The 25312-nt window shown below is 41.6% G+C and overlaps 1 protein-coding gene across 3 annotated transcripts in view; it reads right to left on the reverse strand.

Annotated features, from left to right (window-relative positions):
- The window catches only part of PKHD1 (PKHD1 ciliary IPT domain containing fibrocystin/polyductin), a 414808-nt gene extending 390761 nt beyond the window's left edge, over positions 1 to 24047 (reverse strand). For all 3 annotated transcript variants that reach the window (XR_011529807.1, XM_070584791.1, XM_070584792.1), the window contains exons 1-13: positions 23910 to 24047; positions 22109 to 22244; positions 20501 to 20578; positions 19724 to 19868; positions 17135 to 17243; positions 12483 to 12540; positions 9078 to 9156; positions 7712 to 7786; positions 6635 to 6699; positions 6072 to 6111; positions 5133 to 5203; positions 1814 to 1915; positions 369 to 464 (exon numbers count right to left, since the gene is read on the reverse strand). Coding sequence is in view for 2 of the 3 variants with exons in the window: in XM_070584791.1 (XP_070440892.1) it covers positions 369 to 464; positions 1814 to 1915; positions 5133 to 5203; positions 6072 to 6111; positions 6635 to 6699; positions 7712 to 7786; positions 9078 to 9156; positions 12483 to 12540; positions 17135 to 17243; positions 19724 to 19868; positions 20501 to 20578; positions 22109 to 22160 (970 nt within the window). In the remaining variant the exon portion in view is untranslated. The remainder of the gene's footprint in view (positions 1 to 368; positions 465 to 1813; positions 1916 to 5132; positions 5204 to 6071; positions 6112 to 6634; positions 6700 to 7711; positions 7787 to 9077; positions 9157 to 12482; positions 12541 to 17134; positions 17244 to 19723; positions 19869 to 20500; positions 20579 to 22108; positions 22245 to 23909) is intronic.
- Positions 24048 to 25312: the final 1265 nt, after the last annotated feature.

Here is a 25312-nt window from a genome sequence, read left to right on the forward strand (position 1 = left end):
GAGCATGCTCCAATGCTCCCGTCTTCTTAGACAATGGGCATGCATCTGACCCATAGTATGGAGGGAGGCAGCTTAAGGGTTTCCTCCAGTAGCTATAACAATGCCTTGATGGCAGTTATGCTTCCTGGATCAGAGTCTGCACTGAACCCCATTGGCCGTTCATCTGGCTGGGGCAGATGAGCAGAGTGGCAATAAGCATCTGAATAAAGCTCAGAGCCTCTCTGAAATGAAAGCCCTGACAGTGGGCTCGCTGAGCTAACCAGTCAAACAGCTGAGACAGAAGTCAAACACTTTCATTTCTGCTTCCCAGCCCCTCGTGGCTAAAAATGTAACTGGAGCTTGTTGCACAGCTGCTGTGACTTCCTTACCTGCCTGAGGAGCAGTGAGCCTGGTGCCTTTTCCTGGAGCCCTAGTGGTACACGCAATCTTCCTGGGAGACACGTGTCTAATGTCACATGGAATGCCTGGGGAGAATGTTAAAAATTAGGTATAGATGATACCGGCTCAACGCAAGACTGGCATAAGGGAAGCCATATTGTAGAAAAAAAACCATATTGTAACTTTGAATAACCTCTGACTAACGAACCCAGCTGGACATGCACCCTCCAGGAGATCTACCTGCTCTGTAGATTTTATGACCCTTGGTTGTGCATGTACCTCCCAGCTGCGATAAGACGATAACTTCGTTCTTTTGAGTTCCTTAGGAATGTGATGACCCCCACACCGAGAGTCTATGCTGATAGCCATCATCAACGACAACTGAAAGATCTGGTGTGGCGACTCCTGAGTTAACGTTCCTAACCCCCGCCCTTATAACCCACTGACTTATATAACTGCTTCAAGATTCTGTGCCCCCCTGAAGATGGTTCTTTTGGACATTAGTCGGCCATGTTCTCTCTTACTAGCATACTGTAGTAAATGCCCTTTCTCTGCCACCATCTTGTCTCTTGATGATTGGCTTTCGTCTTGTGAGCAGATCATGGCCTTTGTGCAATAACATAGATATCAATATCGATATTGATATGGGTATAGATATGTAGATGTGATGGCAGGACCACAGGACCACACTGAAGCCCACAGGCTCCTATTCAAGGCCAAAAGGCTGGAAGTGGATAGTAGAGCAAAAGTTGTCACGTTAATGGAAGGAGACCAGAAAAGGAAGAGTGCAGAGCAGTGGAGCACAGGGCAGCTTATAGTAATCAGAAAGAAAGCAACGTCATGTAACACCATTTACTAAAGAGGTACTGAATCACTCAGCTGAGCTTGGGAGGGTAAGTGTGATGTGACAGTGTGAGGGCATTTTCCTGCATCCTTGGTGTCACCAACTAGAGGAACATTCCACCTGGCAGAACAAAAGATTCTACATCGGTACCACAAAAGGGTTTGCCAAGGGGGCATTCCAGAAGAATCTGCATAACAAATGCCTGCCCTCTCCTGCTTGTCCTTATAGAGAGGGCTAAGCATGGACAGTGGGGAGACGGTTATTGCTTTTTAGTAAGAGCAGGTCTTTGTGAAGAGGCAGCTGTACTTTTCCCTTCTCTTCACTCCCAAGATGTGGACACTTGAGGGAATTGCCCATGAATTATTGGTGTGCCTGCAGGATGTCGGATTCCTGTTGTATGTTTGCAGAGCTGCAGGGCTGTGATTCCGCATGGTCCCCACCAAACACAGGTAAAGGACCTGAGAGCAGGGGAGCATGAGGAGTCAGAAAAGGACAGACTGCTTCCCCCTCACTCTCTCCATGCCGTAGAGATACATAATCTCTTACAGCATTTAACACCATGAACTATTTTCAGCCATTGAACCTAGTTACCTGCGATGGTAACCTGGGCGGGATTGTCGAAGAAGGCTCCTGTAATCGTGATGTCTGTTCTTCCCCCAAGGCTCCCGGTTTCTGGAACCACAGATAGTATTTCTGCAAGAGAACGAAAAAAAGGTAAGCTTCTGAATACAGACCAGGACGTGACCCAGATAACAATATAATAATAGAAGCTATTAATAATTTATTTCTTACTTTAACTTTCTAAGGCCAGCAACAGTTGGAAATTTTTTCTAATAATAGTCATTTAAAACATACACATAATAAGGAAAGAATTCGTATATAATAATACGTATAGTAATACATATTATACAAGATCAATATCTGAAAAAAAAGAAGAAATGCAGTCACTCATGGTATCTGCAAAAACCTCGACATACCTTGATGCTTTCTTAGGAAATCTGTCTCCTGAGCTCAAGTAGTCTATTTACAAGCCACAGAACAGTAGGTTACACTTTACAGAGGAATCAACTTGGGATGCACCAGGCAAGGCTTCAATTCACCCATATGAGCCTGCAATTTGCTCTAAGCCAAAGAACGAATTACACGGCCTCAGTGCCCCTCCACTCGTCCCCATCCTGCATGCTCCTTCCCACCGTGTGCACACACCACCACATACCCAGGTCTTTCATGCTGCCTCCTGATGGCTTCAAAACTCTATAGTAAAATGCCACATATCCCCAAGAATTGAACTTTTTCTGATCCTTTCCTCTCCTGTGATCAAACTTTTGACAGTTTTAAATTTCATTCTCTCAAGGGGAAAGAGGAGTCATGTTCTCTGATAAACGGAAGATATGAAGAATCTAAACATGAACAGTTACCACTTCAAAATATGAATTTTATCAAGGCATTTCTTATATAATGCTTTCGCCCATGAGACAAAGCAGAGGAGATATATGGAGGGAAAAATTGATCCCTTACACTCAAATATCAAGATTCAACACTAATATAATAACCTCCTTCTTTTAACCTACTATTTTGTAACCCTTTCTAACATTCACAGAACACCTGCTGTGTGGCAGTAGGGATATAAAGACGAATACAAAATAGGTCCTGTCCTGAAGGAGAGCAGAATGATAAGGAAGGACAGGTACACGAAGGTACAATTATCACTGGGCTAGTGAAATTAGAGAGAGTATATGAAAGAGCAGAGGGGAGGTTTAGGAGTGGGATGGGGGTATGGTGGAGTAGAAAGAAATTTCTGAAATAACATCCGAGCTGAATCTTTTTCTTTCATTTATTTTTTTCTTTTGAGGAATATTAGCCCTGAGCTAACATCCATCACCAATCCTCCTCTTTTTGCTGAGGAAGATCGGCCCTGAGCTAACATTTCTGCCCATCTTCCTCTATTTTATATGTGGACGCCTGCCACACATGGCTTGATAAGGAGTGCCGTAGATCCGCACCCAGGATCTGAACCAGCAAAACCCAGGCCACCAAAGTGGAACGTGCAAACTTAACCATGTGCCACTGGGCCAGCCCCCAAGCTGAATCTTAAAGGATGAACTAGAACTAACCAAGTGAAGGGGAGAAAGAAGAGAAAGGGCATTTAAAGCAAATGATAGCCTGAGTGTGGAGAGAAGGAATTGTGCAGTGCATTTAAGTGTTGTTGGATTATAAGACATGGAGCTGGAGAAGCAAAGAAGATTAAAAGCTTGTACCATTTCCTGTAGGGGATGGGAAGCCACTGGAGGATAGTAAGCGAGGGAGAGGCATCAAATGCGTCCTGGATGTCGAGAGTGGTGGTGGCTACGCCAAGCATGGATCATCAGGGGGAAAATGGCAGGGCGAGGGCCCCTGAGAAATCATTGCACCATGCCAGGCTGAGATATGGGGTCATGAATTAAGGCAGTGGTTGTAGAGACAGAGTGGATACATCTTCAAGATATATACGGGGGTAAAATTGGCAGAAATTGGTGACCGAGTTGATGTGGAGATGAAAGGAGAGGAAAATCTTGGATGAGTCCCAAGACTCTTGCTCATCTACTTCTTTTGACAAATTTTGGAGTTAGGACAAACACCATTTTGTCCAGTTTATAGATGTTCATGGCTCTGAAAGGCTAAATGACTTAGCCACGCTCAACTAGGATTGAATGCCAGCGCTCAAGGAACTCAGCCCAGGGCTCTTTGCTGTTGTCCACATCCCCTCTCCCCACAGCCTCCTCTGCTATGAAAAGTTCTGGCCTGAGAGTCCTCATCCCGAGAAGCCACCGGTGCTGGAAATATGAGACAGCTGCGTGATCAGAGGTAGCTGTGAGCCTCTCTGGCATTCAGGGTTCCATATTGATGGCGGACTCACAAAGAAGCTTGGGGGGGGAGGGGCAAGGAGAGTGTACTTCCCATAAGATATTGGTTTCATGCAAAGATTTGGAACTAGATCTACACTTTCTAGAACTAGGACCTTTGGACAAATTACTGTCCCTCTCTGAGTCTATTTCTTCACCCAGAAAATGAGGCTAGCATTACCTCTCTCACAGCTGAATGAAATAAATATCAAGCCTGTATGCAAAACATTCAACAGGGACCAGCCATTCTTATTGCTGCTGTCACTACCGCCATCACCCCAGGTGCTTCTTCAAACTTACTCTAAAACGGACTAGTTACTAGGCAAGGGTATTAATTCAGAATTTGCAGAATTAGGCTATCTAGAGAGTGAATGGTGCTTGCCCCATGACCTATGAAATTTCTTGCACTTTTGGCAAAGGTAGATTCTGCTGCCTCTGAAATCTGACGCAACCTCACAGATATTTCTTCAGAGGCTCTGTGATCATATTCAAGCCTAGACTCTAAGTGCTCTTCTATAGTAGTCAACTTTCTACTACTGAATCGAGTTCACAATTTCATGCAAGTTTTCGATTTTCAGCATTCTTTTTTTGGTATGAAGATTTACTCATCAGACAGCAACGCAATAGAGTAGCGTCAGTACCAGCAAGTCATAAGTTGTTTATTCAATGCTCAGAGGTGAGGTGTTAAAGTCAGCGGAAAGGTGTGCTTTTAGGTTTTTCAGTGCCACCTATTTTCTGTCGTTTCTCTGAACGTAGAACAAAGATGACTCCCCTTTCATTCATTCAGTCTCTGTCCATGGACTTTGTATAGACATCTTTGATCGAGTATCTTTTATTACAGCAACTAAAGCTGACATTCATACAAGCAACTTATTCTCACCCAAAACCAAAGGGTCACCCACGATTGTAGGGACACCTTCAGATGTTAAAAGACCATAGAGAAATGGCAAGAATAAAAGGAAGGAGGTCCGAGGTTCAGTGAAGGCATGAGAGAAGGGATGAGGAGTACGGGTGAAAGGAAGTAGTACCTGAGTAGGTCTGGTACAGGAAAAGGTCCTGATTAGCACTGATCAGCCAGGCGTTCTTGTGCACCATTGACCTTCAAAAAAGACGAAGTTGTGTTTTGGATGAAAAGAGCATCTGGGATTGCGTTTTTAAAATTGATTTCCTGAAAGGAAGATCATGGACTAACCTATGATGACCTTTAGGACAGTTTGGATATCAGCTCCCTTTGATGACTAGGGAATGATACCAATGGGCAAAGTTTGCTTTCTGACTTAGAAAATTATCATATTGAAATAATAATACCAGCTTCACAGGGTATCACACTCATTAAATGGAATGATGGATGTGGAAGAGCCTGATATGGAGCTGGCTTACAGTAGACACTCAATAGATGTTCATTTTGGTCTTTTGTAAATTAAAGAGAGAGAGAGAGACTCTCCATACTTTGGACTGTGTAGCTGTAGGTAATGTGTCACTGGCATCACAGTGAAATTCATATTAGCCGGAAAACGCACTTTTAAGGAAACACCTGACAAATTATATAGTGGCAGAACATGAGGTAAGTCATACAGAAATTCAGAATCCTAATTTCTCTCTCCAAGGCTCTAGAAAATTTTGACCCTTTCTGTCTTGAAGAAAGCATTTCCTGGAGTGGTACAGTGTGTTTCATGGCACTGTGTACTCTTTTAAATTGACAGTATCATGAGAGTACTTAAGAGGCAATTCCCAAAATTGTGTACCATCACCACTTTAAAAGATTTACATTGCCTCAAGATGAGTGCGTAGGACACAATTATATTCACCCAAGAAAAAGAAATCAAACAAGTACCTGGGGTTTCGTTATTCTATTCTGTTCATATACATTTGACATTTTCCATTATAAAAGGTTAGACAAAGTAAGCAAGATGAGAGAGAGAGAGAATACAGGATGAAGATACATTTGCTTACTCTCAGTTACTTACTTTCCTTTATTAAACACTGAGAAACTAACATTCTGGGAGCCTGTAACAAAAAGAAACACATTAATACAGGAGTTGGCAAGAATTGCCTGGCCCAGGCTCTTGCTACCATAAACCCAAGGACTCTAGATATCACCAAGTCATCACCCAAACCTGTAATTTCTTTAACAGTGCCCAAAATAAACACCTCGCAGACCAAGCACCATCAGCAATGTTGACATCCAACAATAAAAGGGTAAATTAGCAGTGCATAGCGGGTAAGAGCCCAGACTTAGACTAAGCACGAGAAATCCTGCTCCACTGGTATTAGTTTTGATTTTCTCATGTGTAAAGCAAAAATAATTCCACCAGCCTCATAGGTTTATTGTGAGGATTAAACTAGTTTATATTTAAGCCACTTCATATAGTGTTTTTCAGGGAGTTCTCAACAAACGCAAGCTGTTATTGTCATCCTCACGACAGCCAATTCTTGAAAAAGTTTTTTTCCAGATACAGAGAAAGAAATGGATAAGACTTTAAAATTGACTTCTCTAATTAGACTTTAAAATAAGACTTTTCACACCGACCGATGTAGTGGCCTTCCACGCGGCACTGCAGAGTCCCAAGACCATGGTGTTCCTGAACAGGATAGCTAGGGAAACAACCCAAAAACGGAGGTGAGAATTACCAGACAACGTCATTCAGAAGTTCTGACTTTTTAGCCGGGAAAGTAGAAAATTAAATAAGAGGCAAATTAGCCAAAGAAAATCTGTAGGTTCACTGGAGCAATGCTTAGAGTAGTACCTACTAGAGTTATCACCAATATATGCTACCAGTTGAACACAGTGAGAGGCAAAATTTAACTTACTCCTAACCTCCATTCAGTCCTTTCTTTCCAAAATCTGTTATATGACAAGTATAGCAAAACCCTTACCAAAAAAGAAAAAAAAAATCTATCAAGTGTGAACCCCAAAAATGATAATCCTGAGCAACAAACTGAAAACATCAGGAAGAAACCACATGATAGAATTTGGCCATACTAAATGCTAGTCCCAAAAAGCTAAGCCATATAGTACAGTTCTGTGATGGCTTCAAAGGAGGGTGAATCCAGTCAGTCCAGGAAAATCCAGGAAAACGTTGGTTATCTGAACTGTGAGCATGTAGATACTCATTTAAAAAAAAAATAGTTGTTTTTTTCTTTGGTTAGTCTTTATAGTATAATAGCATTTAAGAGCATTGATTCTGGACTGGTTATTTGGCCCGGGTTCAAATCTCAACTCTGCCACTTGCTCTGTATGAGACCTTGGGCAAACTACTTAATGGCTCTGTGCCTCAGTTTCCTCATCTGTAAAGTGAGACTAATAACTGTGTATACTCACAAGGTTATTGGCTGCCTTAAATGTAAAGCGTCAGAGCAGGGTTTGGCCCATAGTAAGCAGTTAGTAAGTATCAGCTATTTGTTTTCAAGAAAGGTTTCGGAATCCACTACAATTTGCATTTTGAATCAAGTACTATGCCTTTTCCAGCAAGTCTAAAGATAAGGCAGTCAACAGTTATAGGTGAAATATTAAAAAATAGATGTGCATTTGTGTGTGTATATGTGTGTGTATTATATTCATGTGTAAGAATCTAAAAGCATATATGTTGGCAAGAAACACACTCACCGGCTTCCTGTCTGCCTGTTTACAAGAGAGCAAGGAGTGACCCATCTGTCTCCTTGAGCTTCCAAGATCAATGGGCTGGATGAAAAATGGAAACAAAAGACACGAGACAGTAGCGCAATGCTCCCAGAAAACATTCCTTGCAAAACTCAGAGGAAACATTGTCATGAACATTCTCCTCTGCATCTGTGGGGCATCAATGCAGGTGGCTTAAGGTTGTCCCCTGAGGAGATGTTGAATCAAATTCTCAGCCCGAAGGCAGGGGTACACAACACTGTTTCACGGCCTACCCTTTTACACTGCAGAGGGAGCGTTTCCTCTTTCCTGAAAAGTCTTCATCATGTCCATCTTGGCTATATGGGGTCTACACAGAGCTATTGTGGAGTTCCTGCCCTTCCTCCCCCTTCAAAGGCTGTATCCCAGACCAAGGCTGAGATGGGACCAAGTAGTGAATACAGCATATTGTCAAGGATGTACTTGGGACTTCTATCCGCCACAGGAAAAGTAATTTCCTTTCAAGCCAAGTTGACAATTACTCAATGCCAGAAATGTAGATCCTGAGAGTAGTCAAATCATGTTCTCTTCAACTAGGGCAGAATCAGAGATGGAACAGAACAGAGGAGGATACCTCCAAGCTGTCTAGGAGTAAAGGAAAAATTAGACACAGTATATAGACTCTACTCAGCTGAGCATACAGCAAGATTCTGCTCCTTCTACCTTATAAATCCTCACATAATTGCTTCCTATGTGGAATAATCCCAGTTGCTTAGAGCTTCCCACAAACACAACTCCATCACTTTCCCATGTGTTCTCCTCTCTCTCTACCAGGGATGACTTCATAGTACCACTTTCCATTTAAAAAGCCTCCAGTGAAGAAAGTCATATTGACATCCTAATCATTCCCAGAGAATATTAAAAACTCAATGGCTTTCATATCTTCTTCCACATTTTCCTCTGATTGCACAACTAGAATTTCTAAATGCACAAACAGATAAGAACCAAGCGAGGACATTATAACAGCCCTTTGGGTTCACGCATCATTTTATAAAGAATTTATTTCAGACTAAGAAATAAGTGGGAGAAGGGTAAGGTTTGAAGAACAAAATCCACAGATGCAATCACAGCACAATTCACACTGAGCCCAGAGTGACTAGTTGGCAGTAAATAAATGGACCAACTTAATCGACCAGTCGCAATTACATTAACAAAGTTTGCTGAAGCTCGACTCACCAGGGACCATAAACTGCAAAGAGGAAAATAGCAATTCTGTGCCAACTGCTTACAATTTATTGCCATCGGGGAAGCTGCTCCCAGGAAGCCATCCAGCACATTTGTCACTAGTTGAACGCAGAAACAAACACACACTTACCTGTCAATGTACTCGGCATCAAAATCAAAGGTTTCTGATCTCCTAGTGATAATCCAGCCATACACTTGTATTAATTCTCCTGTTTTAAGAAGTGTTTTAAAAATATAATATACTTAGTTCAGTTCAAACTGTAAATGTATGACATAAACTGTATTTCTTTTCAGTTCCATCTATTCAATATGGCCAAGCCAGTCATGAGTCAGAGTATCAATGCTTTTTGATAAACTGTACAATGGAAAAGGATCACCAAGTATGATCCAGTGATTGATATTAAACATTAGAAAGTCTAAAATAATCAATTCTTGCAATCATAGAGTTAATCATCCATGTATGGAGCGCAGAAGGAATTATGGGTCCTCCTCATAGTCCCACAAAGTGGGAGGCTTTCTAAAGGAAGGGGCTGCCTTCCACACGCTGCCCTGTTCCGCTCTCTTGGCTGGTGTAAACCATCCACCCACAATGGGATTTAAGAACCATGTGTCTTGGAGGGCTCCACATTTCATGAGACTTTCCTCTGGACACTTGCTAATGTGGACACATGAAGAGGCTCATATCATACAATCTGGATGGGTATTAAGGGATATTAAACTTTTTTCCATATCTCAGAGTACAAAAGATAAATGTCATGGGTGACCCAAACAGGCAGGAACTAAGGAAGAAGGGCACAAGATAACAACAGGGTTATGGCTTAAAGGATGGGCAATTGCACATCTCATTCATTCAACACATATGCTCATTTTCAAAGATAGGACAATTTGGGGATCTGCAGACAGTAGGTGTCTGCCTTGCCTACTGATAAATGTATGACTTCTACTGCTGGGTCTCCTCTGTGTGACTTGCAGGGATTTCCATTGGGGAACAAATTTTCCCTTAATACACCCCTCTTTTGAGTACACAAGAATGGGGGTGCAGGCATCAGCAATCCCCTTTCCACAATGTGCATTCTCAGTGCCACCGCCACCCCCTCTGCTCGTAGGAGTTGGGAAAGAAATCCAAAGTAACTCTTTCTCAGAAAGAGTTTGGGGGCCCCTATTGGATGCTACGTGAGCTGATTTCTTCCGTAGTTGAAACATACCTAAACTCAGTTCTGTGTAACTTCAGTAGGCAAAGTTTTGAGCAAACACCCCATAGTAAGGCGATGTGGTTCAAGTTCACCACACAACCTCTCAACCTGGAAATGTGTGCCTTCCAGATAATTAGAGAATTTAATCATCTATGCTGTAGTCTTCCAGCATCACAATGTTGAGAGGTGACGGAGGGGTCAGTTAATGAGGCAAATCCCCAAATGGAAGATAAAAAGCACGTTTGGGGCTTATGAGGTCACTGAATTCAGAGGACTTCGAGTCCCTTCATGGCCACATCTAGGGCCACAAAAAGATATTACCAAAAAGTTGTTCCCTTCACATTGATGCTTTTTTTTTCAATATGAGGTGACTTCTACCATGATCGTTGAATAACTGGCACTGAAACAGTGGGAACCTTCCAGGAAGTAGCAGAGCCTCTTGCAGGTGAATGGGCAGAAAGATAGGAAACCTAGCGACCTTGACCAAGGTCGGAGGATGAACAAAAGCCCAGAGTCTGAAGTTCTCTGCTACTACTAACAACTGGCAAAGCAATTCCGCTTCATTTTAGTAGGCCTAAATCATTGACTTCCTGGCTTTGGAGGACATGATTTCTTGCTTTGATGGGCACAATTTTTAAAATTATTAACAGATTATAGAAATTAGGAACTCCTGTGAGGGTTTTTTTTTTCTTTTCAAAGAAGCCCAACAGAGGCTGAAAAATGGCTAAACCAGATCATAGTGGCGCCAGGGGATTCTGCGTGACAGTGAAGGACTGTTAACCACATACAGAAATTCAGCTGTTCGTAAAACATCATCTCTCCTGTCCCCGCCACCTCTCCCATCTTCCTGGTTGCTACCATGGGCAGGCTTCCCAAATGAAATGAGAGTAATCATCTGGAAAGTGATTTCAAAGATGCAGCCATGTGGATCCTGCCTGGAGGGACCACTCCAACCAGGCCAGCGACCAATCGTTCCCCCGGAAGGTGGAGGAGACAGTGTGCAGAGCTCAAACTCAGTGGGAGAAACGGGTTTGACAGATCTGGGTGCCAGGTGACATCCCATTTCACCTCTCTAAAGGCTGGCTCTTCCTCCTTCCTCACCCTAATGAGACTTCTGCCATGTAAACAGGAGCTTTCTAACACCAGAGCAGCAGGGACCCAAACATCTGCATGTGATTTTCACAGACCATATCTCTTTCTAATGAAACATTGTCATATCTTGATTATTCAGACAAACGGAAAGGAATAGTTCTATGAATAACCTGCACTAATAAGATAAAGCTGAATTCATATTCTTCCAGTTATAATTTAAATACACACATACATAATCTGGATCTGCACATACAGACAGAAATCTACAAACACCTTTTAGTAATTCAGGTATTTATTTTGACATTCCTGAGCAGTCAAGCCATTCGAACAGCTAGGTCAGGTTAGCATTTAGACACAACCACATATAAAAATTTAGCAACTTGTTTTCCTATACTTATACTGTCTAGAAATCCTGAAAAAATGAAAAACCTGAAATAGATGTAGGAATTTGTCAAGAATCAGAGAGTAATTTATATATAATCTTAGCTGTGTTTACGACTTAGTTTTAAGGCAGGTTTAGCAGTTCCTGAATCTATTTCTTAGTGGCAATCCCGCTTTCTGTCTCTTCTTCTCTTTTATCCTCATGCCTTTGCATATGTGTGGCTTCCTAACCCCCCAGGATAAGGATCAGGGTTAATGTCCTTCCAAGTGGTACCCAACACTGCTCAAGAAAGTGTTGGACAAAATGTTGCATATATGGGCCCACTCTGGATCTGACCGTCTGGGTTCATGTCTCAGCTGCACATTTATTAGCAGTATGACTTTAAGCAAGTTACTTAATATTTTGGTATCTTATTTCCTCATCTGAAAAATGGGAATAATAATAGTTCCTCTATCATGAGGTTTTTGTGAGGATCTAATACGATAATATAAGCCGAAAGCTTACAACAGAACCCGGCTCACAGTGAGGTTCAATAAAGGTTTGCTGTTGCACGGATGATGACAAAGTCAAAAGCGATGACGATTTCTATTTCCTCCATTCTCTGGTGCCACCTGGTTTGATTTTGCTTGCTGCTTCTTTTCATGTTTGGTTTCCTTTTATTGTCAGAGAAGTCACAGAGCAAAAGTACCCAGAGGTGAAACCAAACCAGGTTAAAAATGAACCAGAACTTGACACATTTTCAAAACAGCACCAGAGAAGAAGCTAAATGTTCTCATTTATAGACACCATTCACCAGGGTAGAAGAGTTTGCTATAAGCTTTAGCTAAGGGATTCATAGTTAATCCTATGTTAAGAGGAGATTTCTTACCTGGAACTCCACTTGGTGGATTGACTTGGTAAACAAAGGGTGTCTGTGCCCTGGAAAACTGTTTAGAAAATGTTATCACAAGTGAGCATTTCAGTAGAACGTCGCAACCACAAACACTGGAAGCACAAGTCATTCCTTGTGGAACATTCATCTAAGGTAGTAAATGGTTACATTTCCTCAAGTCACCTTACATCGATTTCTTTTCATCTTCATAATATTTCCGTGAAGCAGAAATGACAGATATTATTACAGCTCTTCTGTAGATGAGGTAAAGGGAATTTGATCAAGGTCCTATAGCTCTCTCTCCTGCACCATACTGTATCACTCAAACGGTGGCAAGTCTGTTTCTGCCACATCCAGGGACAGCTTTCATCAGAAGGAAAGGTAGACAGGCCCTGCTTTAGCATACCAACCTTTAATTCCATTATTGCAGCTCATCTTGGGGTCTTGACATTTGTAAACTTTTTCTAAACAAGAATTTGTTTATTTACAAATGGTACTACACCAACCTAAAAAACTTCTGCCCAGCAAAGGAAACCATCAACAAAATGGAAAGACAACCTAACAATTGGCAGAAGGTATTTGCAAACCATGTATCTGATAAGGGGTTAATATCCAAAATGTATAAAGAACTCATACATCTCAACAACAAGAAAACTAAAAACACAATTAAAAAATGGGCAAAAGATCTGAACAGACATTTCTCCAAAGAACATGTACAGATGGCTGACAGGCACATGAAAAGATGTTCAACATCATTAACTATCAGGGAAATGCAAATCAAAGCTACAATGAGATATCACCTCACTCTGGTCAGAATGGCTATAATTAACAAGATAGGAAACAAATGTTGGAGAGGATGTGGGGAGAAGGGAACCCTCATACACTGCTGGTGAGCATTCAAACTGGTGCAGCCACTATGGAAAACAGTATGGAGATTCCTTGAAAAATTAAGAATAGAACTACCATATGATCCAGCTATTCCGCTGCTGAGTATTTATCCAAAGAACTTGAAAACACAAATGCATAAAGATACATGCTCCCCTATGTTCATCACAGCATCGTTCACAACAGCTAAGACTTGGAAGCAACCAAGTTGTCCATAAATCGATGAAAGGATAAAGAAGTTGTGGTGTGTATATATAATGGAATATTACTCAGCCATAAGAAATGGTGAAATTTGTCCATTTCTGACAACAAATGACCTTAAGGGTATTATGGTAAGGGAAGTATTTCAGAAGGAGAAAGTCACATACTATATGACCTCACTCATAAGTAACAGATAAAAACAACAACAAACAACACACAGAGACAGAGATTGGATTGGTGGTCACCAGAGAGGAAGGGGGGAGGGGGAAGGGTGAAACAGGGATTATGCACACGTGTGTGGTAATGGACTGTAATTAGTCTTTGGGTGGTGAACACGATGTAATCTATACAGAAATTGAAATATAATGGTCTACACCTGAAATTTATATAGTGTTATAAACCAATGTTACCACAATAAATAGAAAGAACTACTAAGAAAAATAAAAAGAATTTATTTATTTAAATTGAAAGCATTGCAACTTAAATTATGATCAGCCAGCACCTTGGTATGGATTAGCAAACTACAAATAATGGAAGCTGGATAGGCACGGAAGTGAGGTGTTTGCTGGGAAAATGGAAGGCGCCTGCTGGGAGGAGAACGATTCAGGGAATGGGAAGCAACAACACTCTGAGAAGGAGAAAAACAGCATTGATGGGAGACGTGGGAGCCTGTGAAGGCCTGGTCGTGGCACTCCAAATCTTCTTGTGATGCCCCCTCCCCCAGAAGTACATCGTCTACTAACCATAAGCTCTAGAAAGGCAGGGACAATGCCTGACTCAGTCGTTGTAGATGCCTGTGCATAGCCTGTTATGTAGAAGTCATTCAAGTGTTTGTGTGAGTGGCCCCGTCTGAGATGGCTGATATGCTGCCTAGAAGCAGAGGGGAGAAAAAGACAATTTCAAGAATTCCATCTCACCTATAGGCATCTGGGTTAGTCCAAGATTAATGCATTTGAAAGTCAAGGGCAGCGTGAAGAAACAAAGAAGCATAAGGATGGACTAACCAGGCCAAGGTTTGACCCATGAGCTAATGACTCACCCAGGAAGAGACCTAGTCTCCCCCTCTTGCTCCCCTCCCCCCAACCTCCTCTAGATGCCTAGACCGCCTTCCTTCCCCACAACCTGCAGTGCTTCCTGTCTGCAAAACAAAAGACAGCAAATTGTTTTGCTTGGTCTGCTTCCAGCACCCCAGGAGTCCACTTTCCCAGGGAGAATGTCACCAAAGAATAACTCCGTTGTTAGTCAACAGCCCTAATCAGACATGGAGAATCCACAGACATTTCCACAAAGCTGATAGCGGCTTGGCAAGTGTAGGTTTTAAGTATTGATCCACATGCTGTACAGCCTGCCCTCAAGGGTTAGAAAATAGCTCACAGAAAATATGTGCAGTCAGGGGGTCAAAATAAGAATGCTGTGACCACATCAATTGGGAGCTGGCTCTGATCTCACAAGATAAAGATTAATGCAATTCCACAGGCACCTGCCAAACACACAATCACCACCGGGCTTCCCAACCTCCTACGGCATGCAGGCCTTCACCACCCACCGTGATGGCCTTTGCACCATTATCATTTCCACTGGAACTCGATCGTAAGAGCGTCATGAAGTACAGCGGTTGTTATGGCCCTCTCTCACAGATGTTAGAAACTGAGGGAGATGGAACAACCGAGCAGAGACCAAGTAAGGAACATACCTCTCGATTGCCAACTTGAAATATAAGACCTACCACTCAGTCTGTAAGCCTTCCACCAGACGTGTGAGGGAATAGAGTGACGCCTTTGTCACTCCCCCCCCGCTCCAAAGCCTCAGAGAGCGGTGGGGCAGGCTCAGAGTTAAACCTCAAAAAGGCCTTTACTTGTGATTCTCTCGGAGCTGACATGACAGAAAATGGTACATTTCTCAGAGAAACAGGCCCCTGGTCACCCACCAAGCTAGAGACATGACAAAGTGAAAAATTAATGAGCTTCCAAATCAAGTGTCCGCATGCTGATCCTTGAGCTGAAGTGAGGTCAACAGCAGCAAGATGGAGGTGAGGAAAAGCAGCGGATTAGAATGACAAAGCCACAGCCACCAGCTGCTTGATAAACCTTCTGTGACTTGTTCAAACTTGTCAGTGCCTGCAGCAGGCTCTTTAGAATGGACTGGAGAGATGGAATTAATTTTTAATACTCACGGTTCCCCCAGTCTCGGTCCCAAAACAAAGAGACATGCCGTGTTTTATTTAGTGTGGAATGCCTCTCATTAACTGCATCCCCTGGTGATTTTTCATCAACTTGCCAAGCTAGTTGAACCACTGAAGGACTTGCTTTCTTTAATGTGCAATTTTCGGAAGCATTTCTCTTCTTTCCCCTCTCTCTCCTTTCCGATCTTTAATAAGTAGGAAAACTAGTGTCTGGGGTGAAAGAAACATCAAAACCAAGAGAAGCATGGTGATGAACGAGCACACCCAGCCACTGCTTTTCTATTACATTCACTGAGCCAGTGTAGCGTGCTGGTCTTAATAAGAAAGAATGTTTTTTTCTGTCTGCTGCATATGTGCAGACGCAAAATTCCAGAAAACAAGGTTCTCTGTGAGTGAGAAACAAGTTGTTAAATGCGAATTGACAGCAATTTCAAAATTTGAAGAATGAATTGCCTATATAAAATGTAGATTATACTAGAGATGAATTTAGAGGATAAAGTCTTGTTCTAAAGGAGCATTAATTAATGACTCAGTTGTGCTTTTCTGAGCAGCTCTTAAACAGAGGTGCCCTATGGAGGTACACACACATCCAAGGAACCCTGCCAAACCTCTGCCTTTTATGAAAAGTCTGAGACCTACCCTTCCAGAGACGGTTTTGGTGTAAAACTAATCTGAAATGGATAGCAGACTGAACCAAACATAAAATTAAGCCCCAGTTTGCATATTACATCTCTAAAATAAGTTAGGCATTGGCTGATAAACTCTCTCTCTCTCTCTCTCCGTCTGCTTCCTTTTAGCTCTGAGCTTGAAGGAGAATTCCACCAGCAAATGCTCTGTCAGTCTAGGCTTGGAAAGAGTAGCAGAAATCAACGGTGAAGCAGGGAGGAGAGTGGAAGCTGGGTCCCTGAGTCCCTTCATCGTGCTGAGACTCAGGAAGATCACAGCTGCAAAATGAAACACTGACGCACAAGGGTAATCCTTGTGGCTTCTCCACAGGCTTCAGTTTAGGTGAAGATTCAGAATCAGAGGCAGGTTCATATCTGAGTTCTGCCATTTACTACCTGGACAGATCATTTATAACATGGGCAAATTATTCAATCTCCCTGAGTGTCAGGTTGCTCATCTGTAAAAACAGAAAAATAAATAGCTACCCCATAAAATTGTTGTGAGCATTTAATGAATGTGAATAAAACACAGAGCCTGACATACAAGTGCTCAATACTTATCCTTCTTTAGTCTAGTCTCAGAAACCCCATAACTACCAGCCCCTTTCCTCTCTCCACGGCAAAGCAGACTCTGGCTGATATGTACCTTGCTTATCAATTGCACAAGCCCACCCTCAGACCAGGCAAACGCACATTCCTCCATCCTTAGAACCCACCTTGAAAGTACGGCTGTCTTGTGGCCCTGGTGTTGAGCTGCTGGCCACCTGTCCCTGAGAGTGTGCTTCCAGGTAGTACAGACCCTCGTGGGCTTCAGACGGCAGAGATCTGAGGGCAGGAAGTGAAAATCCTTGTGAATCAAAAACCGTGAGTTGCCAAAGCTGGCAGCCCTACTTGAGCACTTCACACCTCCTCCCTGTACCTTAAAACAGAGCTAACCCTGGCTTCCTCTATTTCACGTGCTACCTCCTAGATCCGCTCATCCACTAGACTTTAAAGATTGTGTCCTTCAGCAAAGGAAATTATGAATTTTTTTACTGAAAGTCCATAAAATTTAAAAAAAAATCTGTTCTGTTTCTGAAAATCATACGTTCACAGGACTTTAAGTGTTGGAAGGGACATTGATAGCTAATCTAATCTAATCCATTTTTTAAAAAGTGACAGTTCCAGATAGATTGAGAGGCTTATGTGTGTGAATATCACAGCTTAAGGGCAAAGTGGGCCTTCAATCCCAGCCTCTTTCTGATAAAAGGCGTTGATTTTATATGTTGCCAAAAAAAATTCTTGACTTCGTGATCATCCAAGCAGCCCACAAACACTTCACATGTGCATTAAGAGAGCCCTAGACCTTCTCTCCTCTTTTCCCGAATATCAGTGATTTCTTTGCCTCTTCAAGGCTGCCATTCTGTTGATTTTTGTGAAAGAGGAAATATGGGGAATAAGAAGCTGGATTTAAGAAGTGCCTCCCCTCCAAACCTTCTCACCAAAATCTTTAGCGTGACCTTAAATACCTAAATCTGCTCAGTCCAATGTGTTAGCCACTAGTTATATGTGGTAACTGAGCACTTAGAATGTGGCTATTCCCAAATAAGATACACTATAAGTGTAACATACACACTGGATTTTGAAGACTTGATATGAAAAAAAGAATATAAAATGTCTTGTTAATAATTTACATATCGATTACATATGAAATGACAATATTTTGGCTATGTTGGGTTAAGTAAAACATATTATTAAAATTAATTTCACATGTTTCTTTTGATATTTTAATGTGGCTACTAGAAAATTTTAAATTAGGTGTGTGGCTTTCATTATATTTTGACTTGGTAGTGCTGATTTAGATGCTGCAATGCCTGTTTTGGTGAAAGCAGGTAAGTCTTTTTATGATAACGAATGTGACAGTATTTCATTGATGATAAAATGTACTTTTTTTTCACATTTGAAGGTTAATTGAACTTGATATTCATCTTCCAATCAATGAGTATGGTTGAGAGGCTAGTACTTCTTTTTCTCTAGAAAGATGCTATAAAAATCAATGATGCATCTTAAAATCGATAGTATGTTGGGATTAAGGAGATAGAACATATAAATCTTCAGAGCTTTGACCTGTTTCAGGGCAAGTTCTTGCAGGAACTCTATGCCCAAATATACCATAAAACCTAAGGAAAACATTTAACTCAGTTTTAAAACCAATAGCAAGGCTATAAGGAAATTCAATTCAACAGACATCTATTGAGCATCATCTTCTACTTGCGAGCTATTGACTCAGCACCACAAGGACTATAAGGGTGGGGTTAAACACATCCTCTATCCCCAAAGCACTTAATTCCATAGGGATGAATCTGGCAAGTGAGCAACTGACGTAAGTGTCCTGAGAAACACAGGCTGCAAGAAAGACAGCCACTAAAGCTATGGTATGCCTTTGTGTAAATTATAAAAAGGACCCCCTTAAGGATAAATGGCACAAAAAAGTATGTGTGTGTGATGTGTGTGTTTGTGTTCACATACACACATGCCTTGTGGATGAATTACTAAAAAGTGCTCCTTCCTCAAAGCTATTGCAACCACAGCCTGGATTTCGGCCCCTACTTGTCTCCTTTTCGAAGAAGAGAAAAGTCCACTCAGTTGGATGTTCAGAGAAGAGCTGCCATTTGCAGCCCGGTTGGCTAGGATTTCAATAGGCAGAGATGGAAGAGGGGGAGGCTTCCTGAAAGATGGAAGAGAAATAAAAGGCAAGGACAATGTTTGTCCTCTTAACCAAGACCCATTTTCATGCAGCATCTCTAAGACATGAGTAGAGAAAGAATGAACCAGTGTAAACTTTATAGGCCAACAAAAACTTGAGTAGGACAGTAGATTACCTGGAATCGTGTACAAATTGTACCAAACTCAGAAAACACATTGAGGACTATAGCAAATTTCCTTTCTAACTTGTTTGGGTTTGTGCATAATCATTACAATTATGCCTATTCTAAAAGATGAGTTCTTTAGATGGCAAAATGGCACCATTTATTGAAATCTTAATAGCCACAGAGCTCCTTGTGGAAAAAAAAATCTAGAAACACAACCCAGCCCCTCTTTATAAATATCTCAAAATTCTCAAAGTTCTGCCCCATATTCTCATCCTTCCTAAAGCCCTAGAGCCCTGATAGGGACCTTTTAAGAAGCATATTCACATGTACATTTTTTTTAAAACTATAGTTGATAATTGCAGTCACAGTAAGAGTTGCTCTAATTTGCTACCAAAAACGACTGAGATAAGCAAAGCGCTGGTCTTGTCTGATCTTATTCCTGGACAGGTGTACCTGGTCCTGCACATCACCACCGGCAAATCCAGGAACACGGGAACGACGTCACAGGGGATGCTTGGCAGCGCAGGCACAGCCGCACTCATCAGATGTATCTCCAGCTGAGAGCCGTTGGCCGGATAAAGCAGACTGGAGTCTGAACCTAAACGAAAGGGAAAGGGGAATCTCAGGCTGAGCAGAGCTGTAATTCACACCCGAGAATGTGAAAACTTCGCCACACGGGGGCAATGTGAGACACTGAGTTTGCCTAGGATTAAGTTAATACTCATTTCCAAAGGCATTTATGACTGCTATGTAAATGAGCGTTCTCGTTTATGAGTTTATTAAAAAAAGTTTTCTCTCCTCTGGTCCGTCCACTTAAATCCAAACCCTCTAAACTACTCTTTACTGTGGTGCAGACAGAGACATCAAGCCATAGTTTAGAGGCTCCCATATATAGAATTATCTACAGGAAGATAACCAAGATTCTGGTGAACACATTGCCAGGTACTATGCTATGCACTTCCATATCATCTCATTTAGGGCTCTTAGAGGCCCAGCCCACGGCTTGGGATACAAAAGCGGACCCAGACATATGATGGTATGATGTGCTCTGCTTCTGTGACATTAGCAAGTGAGCATCTGGAAACACAGAAGCTGGTCAGTTGGTCCATCTCCCTTCAGGCCCTCTTTTACATGTGTCCTTAGACAGGGAAGAAAACCAAAGATTCATATTCTTTAATATTCTTTAAATCAATAAATAAGAAACTTGCACTTGGTAAGACCCCAACCTACCATCAAAAATAACTGTGATCCACGTTCCCCCTGCAAGGCTACCTTCTTCAGGTTCAATGTGAAAACTCAGGTAAGGCACTGTGAATAAGCAAGAAAAACACGGGTTTTGAAGTTCAGATTCAATCCACCAGCTTCCCCAACGTTACGAAGCAAAATTTAGCTAGCATTCCTCAGAATCACCAGAGGGCTTGGTAAAGTACAGATCCCGGGCCCCACTGCTAGAGTTTCCTGTTCAGTAGGTATGGGGTGGGGCCCAAGAATTTACATTTGGTGTAAATTCAGATGCTGCTGGTGCTACTGGTCTGGAGACTACACCTTCAAAGCTCCCATTTTAATGAAATGATTCTCTCATCATCTCATCTCCGACCCCCAAAAACCCAGTGTTCACCAGGACAATCCTGGATTTCTACGTCCTTTGGCCTCAAGGACACATTTTGTTCCTAATTGAACCTATGATATCTCTTCTCTCGTTCCCAATCTTTAATCAGGTGGTCATATTGAATTGTAAAGTCACCACTGATTTCTTGTATTTTCACTTCCCAGAGAGGAGGAGAAACTTCTAGAAGCTGTCCCTATTTCAATCCTCCTGCTCACTACACCATCCTCTAGTTTCCCTCTTTTGAACATGTGATCAGAATGACTCCCAAAATAGATACAAAATTCTCTAGATTTTTGCCTTGCCTGCTCAGAGAGGGGCTGAAGCATGGATCAGTGCTGTAATTTCCTTAAAAAAAAAAAAAGCAACTATAGACTTTACCTACTAGCTAGATTGGGTTTTCCTATAGAGACCATCGGCTGAGCTTAACCTTAATCAATCTCTCATCTTTGAAGATGCTCCTGGACATGCCTTGGCCAAGGTAAAGCTAATTCAAGGAAGCCAGCAAAACTCAGTCAGCTCCTCGATGAGGTCATAGACAGGAAAAGTGTTATCTACAAACACTTTTCAGTTTCTATATCAGAAAATTTAAAGTATAATCCAGACTAACACTGGCTGGCCTAGGGCCACCATATACATTTACGCAGGTGGCACAGTGCACAAGCAAAGGTGGGGGGGAAATCATTCACATCAACACAATTACTCATGGCAGCCCCGGCCAGACCAGCCCATGCTTACCCCTCAAAGGTGTATTAGAGACTTCTACCTAAAGAAAACCAAAACAAATGCCATCGAAAGATACAGAGGATAGCCAAATTCACAGAGAAAGTCAGAGACCTGGCTTGAGAAAAGGAGAATTAATATAAGCAGTCATTAATCATTAAGACAAGATAAGGTACTCCTTTTGAGAAGATAAAGCAATAAAATCTAAAAAGAACTAAATCATAAAGCTCAAAAAGGAATTATAAAAAGAAGGTTATAGGTTATTATCAAGAGCTCTAGACCGTAAAAGAAACTTCCACTGGCCATTAAAAATCGAAGATATGTTCATATCTATTTAATATATAATCTCAACTAAACAGAAAAAAATAATTATTAAGCAGAGAAAACTTAAACCCAGAGTAAATGCTTCAATACTTCCCCCAAAATAGTACTTTAAACATCAATAAACTAGTTCTCAGAGTAACCTGTTGTGTTCTGTCTATGATCCCTTCAAAACCCATCCTACTCACCTGCCAAAAGTAGTGTTTCAATACTTATCAGAGAAATCAGCCAGGTAGTCATCTTGTCTATTTAAATCAATCCTCTCAAAATTGTTCAGACATTAAAAGTGTTTTCAATTTTGATTGAAGCAGCATAGCTTTTGTGCTTTATAAAAAATAAAATGAAAAATTACTGTCATTTTATGCTTACACACTATTACTTTTCTGTGTTAAAACTTGTGAAGTTAAGGAAGTGATATCAACATGGCCCTGGGGTCTTCAAAGGGACCCACCATCTTCCCAAACTCAGGAGAAAAGGATAAACTAAAAATCTTATATAAAATCATCACTATTCCACCCCCTCCTCTTGTCCTACCAATTTATTTTATGTGTGTTTAAGCTGGGTAAATAATAATAACCTCTTTCATTAATTCACTTTTAAACAAAAGCTTAATTTAAAAAAAATAAATTCTACATATCAAAATACTAGTTAATGGTGGTTACAGGGTGGAGGAGGGCAGTGGGGAGGTTGTTTTGTTGTTTCTGGAAGAGTCTCTGTCCTCCAGGAACCAATCAACACAAAAAAAGTAAAGAGCTTAACAAAGCAAATGCTAAGTATAGTAATGGTTTGAAAAAATGGTACTAATGGGAATTTTGGAGAAGTTGTCTTATCCTTACAGCAGAAAAGAAAGAGAGGAAAGAAACAGAGGCCTGAAAAGCTGGACCTCCGAACTGGACCCCATGACTCCAGGTTCTCTCTACCCCAACCCACAACGCCCAGCCTGCCAGACCCATCTTCCTTATACACTGCTTCATTGTGCCATTCTTCCGCTTCAAGCTTTTAATTCAATGCAAAACCTTGTACATTATTAAAGATGCATTTAATTCATACTTTTAAGAAAACATTGAGACTAGCAAAAATAGTTACACCATTTTAGAAAAATCTAAAAGCCACAATAAATGCCCAGAAAAAGAATACCTGCAAAAAACTTAGAAACTTATAAGCATGCCCTATTTAAGAGAGCACGATATATAAAATCATCTATTTTTAATTCAACCCCACAAACATTTTTTTTATGCCTGATATATGCTGGATTCTGGAGCTGGGAAAAGAGACAAATAATGGGTGTACTTGCCCTCAAGGTCACAGTGGATGGGGTAGGGGTGAAGGCTACCCGAATTTAAATTTTCAAGTAGATTCAGCAGCTGTTCCTTTAAGTTGCAAATTTCCCTGAATTTTTACATCTATTTGGAATAGAATTCATTTTAGATACATTTAATTTTCAGAAATGAATCTGCTGCATAGAGAAAGGTACTCAGGAGTATTTGCTGCTTAGTCCAAAAGCACAGGATCTGACTTGCTTGTTACACCCAACAGAATATCCTCGGCACAGGAGAGTCTGCTTTCAATCTGGCTGCATGATGCCAACATTTCATTTCAGTGCCTACTCCCAAGCTTAGAACAATGGAAGTAAACGCTCACACATTGGTTTTTCTTAAAACTCTATGTTCATATCTGTATCTTTTCCTCTAGAATAGAACAATCAAATCAACAATAAATGTATTTTTTCTTAAAATAATTAATCCACTAATTCTTAAGGATAAACTCAGCCTCCACTTATACTTTTAACCAGAAAATTTTCAACCGGAGGACAGCTGTGTGCATCTGGGCAAGTCTTCCCTCTCCTCTCTCTGCTCGCCTTCCTCCTCTTCCTCTCTCCCTCCCGCCCCTCTCTGCAGACCCTCTGTTTCCTTTTGTTCACCTCAGCATTCGTAAGAGATGCAATGCCTAGGAAAAACAGAGCAGAGACAGTTCTAAATCAAACAGTACCTTTCTCTGTTTCTGTCTCGTTGTGACTCAAAGGAGGAATTATCTCTCCTTTCTAAATGATCTTGTTCCTCTCTGCCAAGAACCGATGGCTGTGTTACCTGGTTAAAGGCCAACCTGCAGCTACCGTGCAGGTAACTCGCTCACGTCGGACGTTGGACGGTAACTCACCTAACCCGTTTGTGTCCCAGCCAAACATGTGCCAAAATAAAAGTTCAGAGCTGACCACAGGGCAAGTTTAATGATTAACACAAACGACTTAGGCTTTTCCTCAGGGTCTTTTATTAATTACCAAAGAAAGAGCGTCTTAACATTTTTCTCCACTTACTGCATGTGCCCTAGACAAGAATTTTAAGTAAAAGTCCACCCAGTGAGATAAACAGGCATTCAATGATTGAAAGAATTGGCCAGTAAGTCAGTGATTGAACACAGGGCCCAAGAGAAAGGACCACCAGAGGGCTGACCCTCATTCGTGAGCAGTCTCTGGGTTTTCATCAAGAAGAATAACTTGAAAGAGGCCTGCTATGGATGACATTCTCACTCTACAGGTGTGGTCTAAAGAAATAGAGAACGGCTGACTTTTCCAGTCTTACTAGGAAAGGGCCAACTAGCCTTCTTTGTTTTTTCACTCTCCTCCCTCCCCTCTGACCTTGCTTTCTTGACCAAGAGGAAGTCCTTGACTTGTACCCATCACCTACTCATAGGACCCAGGCCATAGGTCTCAGTCGTTGGTTTGACTCTTTCTTGATGAAGCATCAGAGAACTAGCAGGTCTAAAAGTGAACACCACCTTCTTACTTGGTCCACATCTAGTTTCTCTGTCTCTGTCCCACCATCCATTCCAACTTACGTCACCAGCTTCCTGATCATGTCAGTCCATACCCAGCAGTTGCTAACCAGAAGAAATTCTTATCTTCTTTTCCCACCCATTCCTTTGGGAGAAGAGCCTTTCCATTATAATTTGACAGCCCTGAGTCTCCATCTCAAAGGACCATCAGTAGACCTGGGAAGCAAGACCAGATTCAATCCATAGAAATAGAGCACAACTCTGATGAGAGTATTGGAACTATCCTCTAGAAAGTATGGGAGTTTACACCAAGCCTTCTGTATATCACAGCTTGGCAACCAGTGACAAGCAGAATGTTTTTCCTAGTGCTATGGCCAGTAGCGTTGAAGAGGGTCAATTATCCTGCCACTCTGCCTGCCTAGCAAACCTCAATTCCCGCTCTAGATCCCTCCAATGCAGGTCAACAAGAATCATTTGAGCCACATTTGTGTGCCTGGCACATGGTAATGGGGAGGAGGGGACAGACCAGGTTTGGGGGAGATCGTCAAAGGGGCTTTCAGAATTATTGGTAACTTTTTATCTTTGTAAAGGAAATTATATTCATGACTCAGATGATTCAA

This window comes from Equus przewalskii, chromosome 19 (genome assembly GCF_037783145.1).
Source record: "Equus przewalskii isolate Varuska chromosome 19, EquPr2, whole genome shotgun sequence".
In the NCBI taxonomy this organism is placed as follows: domain Eukaryota; kingdom Metazoa; phylum Chordata; class Mammalia; order Perissodactyla; family Equidae; genus Equus; species Equus przewalskii.